Source organism: Schistocerca gregaria, chromosome 3 (assembly GCF_023897955.1).
Source record: "Schistocerca gregaria isolate iqSchGreg1 chromosome 3, iqSchGreg1.2, whole genome shotgun sequence".
In the NCBI taxonomy this organism is placed as follows: Eukaryota; Metazoa; Arthropoda; class Insecta; order Orthoptera; family Acrididae; genus Schistocerca; species Schistocerca gregaria.
In genome coordinates, this window is record NC_064922.1 from 547149983 (window position 1) to 547163477 (window position 13495).

The 13495-nt window shown below is 40.4% G+C and overlaps 1 protein-coding gene across 1 annotated transcript in view; it reads left to right on the forward strand.

Annotated features, from left to right (window-relative positions):
• The first annotated feature begins 5345 nt into the window (after nucleotides 1–5345).
• Nucleotides 5346–13495, forward strand: part of LOC126354487 (inactive pancreatic lipase-related protein 1-like) — a 115147-nt gene continuing 106997 nt past the window's right edge. Inside the window, exons 1-5 of the mRNA XM_050004206.1 lie at nucleotides 5346–5429; nucleotides 7868–7982; nucleotides 8063–8211; nucleotides 8337–8588; nucleotides 8664–8855. Of these exons, the coding sequence (XP_049860163.1) occupies nucleotides 5384–5429; nucleotides 7868–7982; nucleotides 8063–8211; nucleotides 8337–8588; nucleotides 8664–8855 (754 nt within the window). The 5' untranslated portion in view covers nucleotides 5346–5383. The remainder of the gene's footprint in view (nucleotides 5430–7867; nucleotides 7983–8062; nucleotides 8212–8336; nucleotides 8589–8663; nucleotides 8856–13495) is intronic.

A 13495-nucleotide genomic window follows, 5' to 3' on the forward strand; every position in this document is an offset into this window, starting at 1 on the left:
ATTAACCTGTCTTTCATAATTGCTTATATTATTTTTGAGAATGTTGACAGCAGGCAAATGGACTGGTAATTTTATATGTCTTCTGCATTACCTTTTTTAAGAAACCGTGGATCTTGCCGTTGGTGGGGAGGCTTGCGTGTCTCAACGATACAGATAGCCGTACCGTAGGTGCAACCACAATGGAGGGGTATCTGTTGAGAGGCCAGACAAACGCGTGGTTCCTGAAGAGGGGCAGCAGCCTTTTCAGTAGTTGCAGGGGCAACAGTCTGGATGATTGACTGATCTGGCCTTGTAACATTAACCAAAACGGCCTTACTGTTGTGGTATTGCGAACGGTTGAAAGCAAGGGGAAACTACAGCCGTTATTTTTCCCGAGGGCATACAGCTTTACTGTATGGTTAAATAACGATGCCGTCCTCTTGGATAAAATATTCCGGAGGTAAAATAGTCCCCCATTCGGATCTCCGGGAGGGGACTACTCAAGAGGACGTCGTTATCAGGAGAAAGAAAACTGGCATTCTACGGATCGGAGCGTGGAATAACAGATCCCCTAATCGGGCAGGTAGGTTAGAAAATTTAAAAAGGGAAATGGATAGGTTAAAGTTAGACATAGTGGGAATTAGTGAAGTTCGTTGGCAGGAGGAACAAGACTTCTGGTCAGGTGAATACAGGGTTATAAATACAAAATCAAATAGGGGTAGTGCATGAGTAAGTTTAATAATGAATAAGAAAATAGGAGTGGGGATAAGCTACAACCAACAGCATAGTGAACGTATTATAGTGGCCAAGATAGACACGAAGCCCATGCCTACTACAGTAGTACAAGTTTGTATGCCAACTAGCTCTGCAGATGACGAAGAAATTGATGAAACGTATGATGAGATAAAAGAAATTATTCGGGTAGTGAAGGGAGACGAAGATTTAATAGTCATGGGTGACTGGAATTCGACAGTAGGAAAATGGAGAGAAGGAAACATAGTAGGTGAATATGGATTGGGGGTAAGAAATGAAAGAGGAAGCCGCCTGGTAGAATTTTGCACAGAGCATAACTTAATCATAGTTAACACTTGGTTCAAGAATCATAAAAGAAGGCTGCATACATGGAAGAATCCTGGAGATATTAGAAGGTGTCAGATAGATTATATAATGGTAAGACAGAGATTTAGGAACCAGGTTTTAAATTGTAAGACATTTCTAGGGGCAGATGTGGACTCTGACCACAATCTATTGGTTATGAACTGTAGACTAAAACTGAAGAAACAGCAAAAAGGAGGGAATTTAAGGAGATGGGACCTGGATAAACTGACTGAACCAGCGGTTGCACAGAATTTCAGGAAGAGCGTAAGGGAACAAATGGCAGGAATGAGGGAAAGAAATACAGTAGAAGAAGAATGGGTAGCTTCGAGGGATGAAGTAGTGAAGGCAGCAGGTAAAAAGACGAGAGTTAGTAGAAATCTTTGGGTAATAGAAGAAATATTGAATTTAATTGATGAAAGGAGAAAATCTAAAAATGCAGTAAATGAAGCAGGCGAAAAGGAATACAAATGTCTCAAAAATGAGATTAACAGAAAGTGCAAAATGGCTAAGCAGGCATGGCTAGAGGACAAATGTAAGGATGTAGAGGCTTATCTCACTAGGGGTAAGATAGATAATGCCTACAGGAAAATTAAAGAGACCTTTGGAGAACAGAGAACCACTTGTATGAATAACAAGAGCTCCGATGGAAACCCAGTTCTAAGCAAAGCAGGGAAAGCAGAAACGTGGAAGGAGTATATAGAGGGTCTATACAAGGGCGATGTACTTGAGGACAATGTTATGGAAATGGAAGAGGATGTAGATGAAGATGAAGTGGGAGATATGATACTGCGTGAAGAGTTTGACAGAGCACTGAAAGACCTGAGTCGAAACAAGGCCCTGGGAGTAGACAACATTCCATTAGAACTACTGACGTCCTTGAGAATCCAGTCCTGACAAAACTCTACCCTCCGGTGAGCAAGATGTATGAGACAGGTGAAATGCCCTCAGATTTCAAGAAGAATATAATAATTCCAATCCCAAAGAAAGCAGGTGTTGACAGATGTGAAAATTACCGAACTATCAGTTTAATAAGCCACGACCGAAAAATAGTAACACGAATTCTTACAGACGAATGGAAACACTAGTAGAAGCTGACCTTGGGGAAGATCAGTTTGGATTCAGTAGAAATGTTGGAACACGTGAGGCAATACTGACCCTACGACTTATTTTAGAAAATAGATTAAGAAAAGGCAAACCTACGTTTCTAGCATTTGTAGATGCTTTCAAATTCTGAAGGTGGCAGGGGTAAAATGCAGGGAGCGAAAGGCTATTTACAATTTGTACAGAAACCAGATGGCAGTTATAAGTGTTGAGGGTCACGAAAGGGAAGCAGTGGTTGCGAAGGGAGTGAGACAGTAGGTATTAAAATCCAGGGAGAAGAAATAAAAACTTTGGAGTTCGCCGATGACATTGTAATTCTGTCAGAGACAGCAAAGGACTTGGAAGAGCAGTTGAACGGAATGGGTAGTGTCTTGAAGGGAGGATATAAGATGAACATCAACAAAAGCAAAACGAGGATAATGGAATGTAGTCGAATTAAGTCGGGTAATGCTGAGGGAATTAGAGTAGGAAATGAGACACTTAAAGTAGTACAGGAGTTTTGCTATTTGGGGAGCAAAATTACTGATGATGGTTGAAGTAGAGAGGATATAAAATGTAGATTGGCAATGGCAAGGAAAACGTTTCTGAAGAAGAGAAAATTGTTAACATCGACTATAGATTTAAATGTCAGGAAGTCGTTTCTGAAAGTCATTGTTTGGAGTGTGGCAATGTATGGAAGTGAAACATCGACGATAAATAGTTTAGACAAGAAGAGAATAGAAGCTTTTGAAATGTGGTGCTACAGAAAAATGCTGAAGATTAGATGGGTAGATCACATAAGTAATGAGGAGGTTTTGAATAGAACTGGGAAAAGAGGAGTTTATGGCACAAATTGACAAGAAGAAGGGACCGGTTGGTAGGACATGTGCTGAGGCATCAAGGGATCACAAATTTAGCATTGGAGGGCAGCGTGGAGGGTAAAAATCGTAGAGGGAGACCAAGAGATGAATACTCTAAGCAGATTCAGAAGGATGTAGGTTGCAGTAGGTACTGGGAGATGAAGAAGCTTGCACAGGATAGAGTAGCATGGAGAGCTGCATCAAACCAGTCTCAGGACTGAAGACCGCAACAACAACAATAAAAGATACAACACTTGCCTGTTTTAACTGCTCTGAAAATGTCCCTGATGTGAAAGATTCATTTATTACATTCGTTAAGGGGCCTTGTATAATCCCCATGCATTGTTTCAGTACACACATTGGTATTTCAAATGTGCAAGCATTGACAACATGCTTTAAACGATCAGAAATGCAAGATTGTACACTTCACAAATCGAAAAAACTTACTGAGCTATGACTACAATAAATCAGTCAGCACATATGAATACCTAGGAACAACAGTTTGTAGGGATATGAAGTAGAAAAATCACATAGGCTCAGTCGTAGCTAAAGCAAGGTGGCAGGATTCGGTTCAATAGGAAAGGGCAATAGCAAAATCGGATTAGCCTAAAAAGGAGATTATTCGTGAAATACTCGTTCAACCAGACCTCGAATACCAGAACTAACAGGGGTACAAAGAAGGACAGCACGAATAGTCTCATTTTACTTCTACTCATGGGCGAGTGTCATGGATATGCCGCAAGACACTGAAGATAGACGCAAACTACCTATTCAAAGCCTACTTTACGAAGTTTCAAGAACAAGTTTCAAATATAGAATCTAGGATATCAAGGGTGGTTATAAGCAAACATTCACTACCTGAGAGGTCCCCCATGAAAAACGAGAGATCGTGGGCCAATGAAACTTTATGCAGGCATTTGTGAGGACATGCGGAAGAGACTAACGAATACACCATTGAAAGAGATGTATTTTAATTTCCATGAGAGGATAATATTTATTAACCGCGTACCGTGTATACTTTCCAGGTTACAGAAGTTCCGGAATGTGACAACTATCTGCATCCACGACAGCTTGGAACCACACTAGAAGTACCATTTCGAAACTGTTCGCGGCACTTCTCGAACAGTAGACCATGGAATGTTCAGCTTTCGTGACACAACTCGTACACTGCTTGGACATCCCTCAATGGGTCCAGCACTCTCAACCATGGAAACACTAATTTCTTCAACAATTTTGTGGCGCCATTGGCCGTCGGCCTCTTCCGGGAGCCATTCCCAAATCGCCAGTTACTTAGAACTTCCGAATCATATTCTTCAACCGCGATGTGGAAATAGTACCTCTCTGTATTCCTTTAACGCGTCGATACTCGCGAAATGCTCCAGAACTATTACTATTGTTTTGATAAAACAACTTTACGAGTGAAGTCCTGCTCACCTTGTGCATACTCACGCTGACTGTCTTTAACTGTAATGCACACTGATGCTCGTGTTTCAATCTTATGTCGCCGTGCCAGTACCGGCGTATAATGGCAAGTCGGGACACGAACATTACTAAAAACGCTAATCCTGCAGCCCACTGTCTGAAAATCATTTCTATAAAGTTGGGTATCCATACAGTAAATAGGTTTTCGTCTGCATTCGCTCCAGTGGCGAAAGTTTAATTATAAACCTCCTGTACTACAACTCCTGAAGCACTCCGTAGGGATCGCCACAACAGTTGAAACCATTTACAGCGCGGACAGACTCGTTAAAATGGTCGTTATTTCCGCGCTCCATACGTGAATGGAACGGGAAGCAGTACTAACAAGTAGTGCAATGGTATGAACCGTCTACCATGCAGGTCACAGTGGTTTGCAGAGTACAGATGCGGCTCTTAACGTGAGCTGCCGGTTTATCTTCTCCCACTTCTTGTGCTCTATGCTCTCTCCTAGTTACTCATAGGAACATAATTCCTGCACTCTGTTTATATTGCGAGACGGACAGAAAATAATAGGTTTCAAATCTTATAATAGAACAAAACAATTTACGAGCTCTAACACTACAATTATCTAATTAGTAGTAGGCGAGACAAAATGTAACTTATGTTGTTCCTTTACTTAAGTGTACAGTATCTCGAAGCTAACTGCTGGGACACAGGATTTGCGAAATGATAACAGGCAACAACTGACAAAATACTAACTCATGGTTTCTTCGGTTCCGCTATGTATGCAAGTAGGCATACCCCTTAATTAGGCATGCAGAAAAGATACATACATTTGCGCTTATCTGTATTTGATAAGTGCGTCAACAGTAGCTAATACGTTCGGCGCAGATTGGGAACGGTTCACAAACCAGTTCATCACTCACAGCGGGCTGTGTGGGGGCACAATGTGGACCTTCTGCTCTTTCGCTTTTGTACTGGCCTTTGTCGCAAGTAAGTACACTTACTCGCATAGCACAATTTAAACTAATATGTAGTTGTTGTTGTGGTCTTCAGTCCTGAGACTGGTTTGATGCAGCTCTCCATGCTACTCTGTCCTGTGCAAGCTGCTTCATCTCCCAGTACCTACTGCAACCTACATCCTTCTGAATTTGCTTGGTGTATCATCTCTTGGTCTCCCTCTGCGATTTTACCCTCCACGCTGCCATATAATACTAAATTGGTGATCCCTTGATGTCTCAGAACATTTCCTACCAACGGAATCCTTCTTCTAGTCAAGTTGTGCCACAAACTTCTCTTCTCCCCAATCCTATTCAACACCTCCTTAATAGTTATGTGACCTACCCACCTAATCTTCAGCATTCTTCTGTAGCACCACATTTCGAAAGCTTCTATTCTTGTCTAAACTATTTATCGTCCATGGCTACACTCCATACAAATACTTTCAGAAACGACTTCCTGACACTTACATCTATACTCGATGTTAACAAATTTCTCTACTTCAGAAACGCTTTCCTTGCCATTGACAGTCTACATTTTGTATCCTTTCTACTTCGAAACTCATCAGTTATTTTGTTCCCCAAATAGCAAAACTACTTTACTACTTAAAGTGTCCCAATTCCTAATCTAATACCCTAAACATCACCCGACTTAATTCGACTACATTCCATTATCCTCGTTTTGCTTTTGTTGATGTTCATCTTATATCCTCCCTTCAAGACACTATCCATTCCGTTCAACTGCTCTTCCAAGTCCTTTGCTGTCTCTGATAGAATTACAATGTCATCGGCGAACGTCAAAGCTTTTATTTCTTCTCCATGGATTTTAATACGTACTCCGAATTTTTCTTTTGTTTCCTTTACTGCTTGCTCAATATACAGATTGAATAAAATCGGGTAGAGAATACAACCGTGTCTCACTCCCTTACCAACGACTGCTTCCCTTTCATGCCACTCGACACTTATAACTGCCATTTGGTTTCTATACAAATTGTAAATAGCCTTTCGCTCCCTGTATTTTATCCCTGCCACCTTCAGAATTTGAAAGAAGGTGTTCCAGTCAACATTGTCCAAAGCTTTCTCTAAGTCTACAAATACTAGAATCGTAGGTTTGTCTTTCCTTAATCTAGCTTCTAAGATAAGCCGTAGGGTCAGTATTGCCTCACATGTTCCAATATTTCTACGGAATCCAAACTGAACTTCCCCAAGGTCGGCTTCTACTAGTTTTTCCATTCGTCTGTAAAGAATTCGCGTTAGTATTTTGAGCCGTGACTTATTAAACAGATAGTAAAGTAATTTTCACATCTGTCAATCACCTGCTTTCTTTGGGATTATAATTATTATATTTTTCTTGAAGTCTGAGGGTATTTCGCCTGTCTCATACATCTTGCTCACCAGATGGTAGAGTTTTGTCAGAACTGGCTCTCCCAAGGCTGTCAGTAGTTCTAATGGAATGTTGTCCACTCCTGGGAACTTGTTTCGACTCAGGTCTTTCAGTGCTCTGTTAAATTCTTCACGCAGTATAATATTGTCCTCAAGTACATCGCCCTTGTACAGACCCTCTATATACTCCTTCCACGTTTCTGCTTTCCCTTATTTGCTTAGAACTGGGTTTCCATCAACACTCTTGATATCCATACAAGTGGTTCTCTTTTCTCCAAAGGTCTGTTTAATTTTCCTTTAGGCAGTATCTATCTTACCCCTAGTGAGATAAGCCTCTACATCCTTACATTTGTCCTCTAGCCATCCCTGCTTAGCCATTTTGCACTTCCTGTCGATCTCATTTTTGAGACGTTTGTATTCCTTTTTGCCTGCTTCATTTACTGCGATTTTATAATTTTTCCTTTCATCAATTAAATTCAATATTTCTTCTGTTACCCAAGGATTTCTACTAGCCCTCGTCTTTTTACCTACTTGATCCACTGCTGCCTTCACTACTTCATCCCTCAAAGCTACCCATTCTTCTTCTACCGTATTTCTTTTCCCCATTCCTGCCAGTTGTTCCCTTACGCTCTCCCTGAAACTCTGTACAATCTCTGGTTTAGTCAGTTTATCCAGGTCCCATCTCCTTAAATTCCCACGTTTTTGCAATTTCTCCAGTTTTACTCTACAGTTCATAACCAATAGATTGTGTTGAGAGTCCACATCCGCCTCTGGAAGTGTCTTACAATTTAACACCTGGTTCCTAAATCTCTGTCTTACCATTATATAATCTATGTGATACCTTCTAGTATCTCCAGGATTTTCCATGTATACTAATGTACTTGATGTATTTAAAATTAGTTCATGTACTCAAGCAAAAGCAAATGTAAGTATTCTCAGAAATTTTATTCGTACTAGAAGAAATATTTCTTCATGGCAATATCTTACTTATAGAATCACATTCGCGCAATTTTAACGTATTACAAGTGTATTGTAATAAATATGTTCCAGTTACGGAGGCACAGTGGTGGTTACCGTCAGGGCTGTTTGGTAGATTATTTGAAAACTGTTTGAGTCCGCCCATGGAATGTCCCAACGAGAATATAAAATTTTTCTTGTACACGAGGTAAATCGCATTCCTTCTTGTACATCCACTGATCACATTAAACTTATCTAGAATTATCATTGAAATACCTTTTTTTCCAGAGAAACACAAGATTCGCCTCACTTACTTGATGTAAATGATCCATCCTCATTTAAGTCTGCTGGATTTGTGAAAGGAAAGCCTCTCAAGGTTCTCATACATGGATACACTGGCCATCGTGACTTTTCTCCAAATACAGAAATACGTCCGGGTAAGTACGTTAGTAACAGTCTCACGGTGGAAGCATCCAAGATATCGTTCGTATGTCACATTTCTACTGTCACTCGTATTATTTTCGAAAGTTTCTCATTCAGTATTTTAACACGGGGATTGCAGCATACCTGCAGAATGGGGAATACAACGTAATATCAGTTGATTACGGCCCTCTCGCACAAGAGCCATGCTACATACAAGCTGCTTACAATACGCCGTTGGTTGGGAAGTGTACAGCCCAGTTACTTGATAAACTCATCGATGACGGTGTAGTACCGCTGTCAGATGTACACGTCATTGGCTTCAGTTTAGGAGCACAAGTGGCCGGGCAAGTTGGACAATACTTGAAATCAGGAAAACTCCCTCGTCTTACAGGTAAAGACCTTTCTACGGACATTCCACTGAAACTTTTAAGGACTCTATTAATACATAAATGCGTTACCGTAACAGGTCTTGACCCAGCAATGCCATTATTTGCAACTCCTTGGAAATCCAATAAGCTGGATTCCACAGACGCTGTCTTTGTTGACGTTATCCACACGAATGCAGGCTCTAAAGGAAAGATTGATGCAAGTGGCGATGTGGACTTTTATACGAACGGTGGATTCCAGCAACCAGGATGTGACGCACCAGGAATTCCTAGTAAGTACTCCAACTTTTTCAATATGTAAGGCTTGGCATTTTATACTGTGTTCACACGAAATTTGCTCTTCTAAATCGCAAGTGAAATATTCTGACAGTGCATCTCACCAAAGATACAGGAAAAGCTGCTTATCGTTGGAGTAGCATATGCGAGTTTCTCCTCTGAAGTTCCGAGAAGCTATGAACTTTAGGTAGTAGTAGTAGTGGTAGTAGTGGTAGGGTTCTAAGGGACTCTAAGCTCCTGTGCGTATCTCACATGATTCCTCCAGATGCTCCTGTCTTCTGCTGCCGCTTGCCAGTTATTTATTCCCAATCTTTCGGAAATACAATCAATTTTACTGTGCTAAGTACTCCTGGGTCTCCCCCTTGGTCTTTTGTCAGGTGGCTTCTGACTGAATATTCTTAACACAATTTGGTCTTCTTTCGTTCTCATCAGATGCATTTATTATGTTTACTATCGTTGGTTGTTGTGATAGTTCGTGGACTTCTACGTTGTCTTCTCTTCCAGCATTGTGATTCGTTGTCATAATATGGACCAAAGATTTTTCTATGAACTTTAATCTCAAACACTAGTAAATGGTGGTGTTCTGGTTTCGATAGGCTTCATGTTTTTGCCCATAGATTAGAACTGGCCTGATTAATGTATTATGTAACTTTATTTTAGTTTTCCTAGTGAGCATTAGAGATTTTGTATTGCATAATGGGCTCAGTTAGTATTTTGCAGTCTCACTTTCATTTCTATCTGTCTCTGACTTTGTTCATCTATCATTGATCCCAGAAATTTGAACTGTTCAACACGCTCGAATTTGTCTTCAGCAAATATTAGATGTGATTGGTTATCACATTGATCTCTACATCTTTGAACGGTCGTGTATTTCGTTTTTTCGTCATTTACTTTCAGGCCAACTCTTGATGCTTCTGTTGCAAGCTCCACAAATAATTGTCTAATCTCTATTTCACTGTTTCCAATGAGCACTATGTCATCTGCGTATGCTTGGATGGAGAGGATTGTGACGAAAATAAGAGGACACGACAGCTGCAAATCACTGCAGAACTGAATGTCGCACTCGCGACCCCTGCTGTCAGCGCCAAAACAATACGAAGGTAGCTGCATAAGCACGGAAATGCAGAGCGAGCTGGAATTGTAAAATTACTCGTCACTGGTGCAAATGCTCGTAACAGGAAAACGTTGTGCCGAAGCCATAGAACCTGGACTATGGAACAATGAAAAAAATTCATTTGGGCGGGTGAGTCTTGTTTCACCTTCCATCCAAGTTTACGTCGCAGGAGTGAAACATGGGGATGATTTAAGCAGCCCTATCATGTTATTCGAAGTGCCCAATGGTTACTCTGCAAGGTCACTTTACCGTTAAGGGCTATATGGCCATTTTGGCTGATGGTACAACGTTTGTACCCCAATGGTGACGCTTTATTCCAAGATTGCAGTGTCCCTGTTGACACAATTTGCATCGCTAGGACTGGTTTTGTGTACACGAGGATGAACTGTCGCTTCTATCCTGCCACCGCAGTCGCCAAATGTCAATATACGGAGCCTATGTAGTGTATTTTGCAGCGAAGGAGGGTGATGGCTATCCATCCCCATCATCGTTACCTGAGCTTTCCACTGTTTTGCAGGAAGAACAGCATAAGATTCCTTTGAAAACCGTACGAGACCTATGTTTGCCCATTTTGAAACGACTGGGGGCTGTTCTGAATGTCAAATGCCTTGGAGCACTATGCGACTTAACTTCTGAGGTCATCAGTCTCCCAGAACTTAGAACTAATTAAACTTAACTAACCTACGGATATCACACACATCCATGCCCGAGGCAGGATTCGAACCTGCGACCGTAGCGGTCGCTCGGTTCCAGACTGTAGCGTCTAGAACCGCACGGCCACTCCGGCCGGCATCTGAATGTCAACAGATTTCCTACGCAGTATTAGGAATCGAAATGTGTGATTTTGGTGTTTCCATATTTTTCCCTGTATGACCTCGAACTGTTGTGTAGAATGGAACAGGTCTGCAAATGGAAAGCTTACATTCAGGAAGCTCCATACATTTATAAACGCCATGTTAACTGAAGGTGAGCGTGCAATCTGCAGTATTTGCTCAGATGCGATATGATATGGTAGATTTTTAGGTATTTAGCTACATGTTTCACTGATCGCCTTGCATGACACATCGTAATAATGTGGAAGGAGTCAGTTTACTGAGTATTTGAATTTGGCTGTGTGATGATCTCTTACAGATGATAGCACGTATCAGGAACGATATTTATTTTTGTAGCACAAGTATATATGTAACATTTTGCCCGAAATAAGCTACACGTTTATAAATGAAAATCCTTCCGTGGAAACAGCTTTGCCGTGTCTCAGGCATTTAATCCCTATTCTTGGGCATGTTATCAAAACATTTTGGTAGTAGCTTTACTCTTCGCTTTCCGAGGTAAAGTCAGTTTCATTGGACAGTAGTTAAAGGCATTTTCCTTCTAGTATCTCCCACTTCCTTGATTGTTCACTGCTTTTGGCCAGTGTCCTACATTGTCAGATCAGATACCATCTGTACCCTCCGCACAGTAATAATACAGAACTGTAGTCTCTCCAGTTACAGCAAAAGCTCCAGTCAGTTCAGATTTGAGAGATGTTGCTTTCCTTGGTAGACAATGAAATCATAAATCAGTCCACTCTCACCACACAGAATGTAACATTCCACCCCTTCCCCGCCGAGAATGTGTCTTACCATTTACATAATACTCTACGTTCAAAGATCCTCTGAAAGGAGTAATTTGCTCATCAATACGCACATTCTTTTCAAGATGGAAATCATGGCATCTTGACTTTAAGCAATCAATGGTACGTCTAACATTCCATAGTCTATCGTGATTGTTGCCTGGTTTGTCAGATGCTATATACAGGCTTTCAAATCAGTTAGCTAGCATCTGGTCAGTAACCGATGGAGTGTGTGCCAATGAATTTCTAAATCATCGTTGAAAATGCTATTGCCCATGTTTCTAACACAGTAGTTATTTGTACGAAAAGCATTAGTTTTGTAGAGATTCTCTGGAAAATATCTTCTAAAATATTCGTACGGTGTCTAAACATCCTTCTCGTTGTCTCGCTATGGTGTTCTAAGGGCAAACATTGTTACATCGGTTCTCAAAGTCTTTCACTTTCGACTTCTCATGCGCAGGTAAATGCTTCTCATGATTACTCCGTTGTGACGTTTTGTCGTCAATACTGTTACCCCTAGCAATTTATTCTGTCTCAGGGAAGTTGCAGTAGCTGTAATATCATCAGCTCCCACAATTGAAAAACAGTACCTGCAGGAGGGGCTGCAGGTGTTTTTTCTTTTTTTATTTGGTGAGAGGGTGGAGAATTTTACGAAATCGTAAATCGTAATAATCAGAACTAAAGTAATATATTCGCAAGCATTATAACGACTTTAACACATAAACAATGACAAAATGGCTCTTATAGAAGAAAGTGAAGAGGCTTCTTACACATTTCACACAGCACTTCTTCAGTTATTATTTCTATATTTTTGTGAATACATCTAGACCAGTCTATTTAATCTGTCTACCCCTTTGTGCTCCTTAAGTAAGTCTTGAAATGCCACGATGTTGAGAACAAATGTCCTGATGTTGCTGTAGTTACCAGCACTGTGCGTTACATATATTTAAAGATGTAATAGGAGGTCAGTAAGTGAATATCTTTCTGATTAAGGGAATTTCGTCTCCCACCTTCGGTTCTTCGAAGAAAGTCTCTGGTGATGCATCAACATCATTAGGCCACTATCAAAAATCATCACAGTCATTCTCAACACTGTGAATAATGACATATTACTGGCAGTTGTTAAAAGTACTAGGTGAACCAATTGTGAGCTACTCCCCATATTCAATAATGGTCTAACTTCTGGAGCAATATTTTGTGATCAACACAATCAAACCCTTTAGTTAAATCAAAAAAAATATTCCTAGTGTTCGAAACCTTTTGTTCAACACATCCAATACTTCACAGAGAAAAGAGAATGAAGCATTTTCAGTTGTTAAACGATTTCTAAACCCGAACTGTACATTTGATAGCAAATTGTATGGCACAAAAAGACAAACTATTCTTACATACACAGCCTTTTCAAAAACTTTAGCAAACACTGAAGGTATAGAAATAGGTCTAAAATTATCTACATTATTGTTGAATTGTGTGTTAGGAAAAGTAAAAACTGAGTCTTACTGTGATTTAGCGTTAGTTTATTTTCTACAAGCCATGAACTTACGCCATAAGCTGCCTTTTTTATAAAGAGCGCTTTACTACTTAGTACTTTAATCGTTCATGAAACTGACCATCCCTAAATGAAAAATTATAAGTATGGTAAAATACAGGGTTAACACGAACAGTACTTTAATATTCTGCTAGGCACTTCGTCATGACCAAGAGAGTCGTTAGTCTTCAGGGATTTAATTATTGACTCAATCCCATTCTCCCCCCCCCCCCCTCCCCTTGTCTGTATCACAGAGGAGTATTTTAGACATCGATCTAGGAAAGGCATTTGCCAAGAATATTATATGATACCGTGTAGAAACTAAATTTTTATTTAATTCATCAGCAATGCCAAGAAAATGTTTGTTAAATACTGTACATAT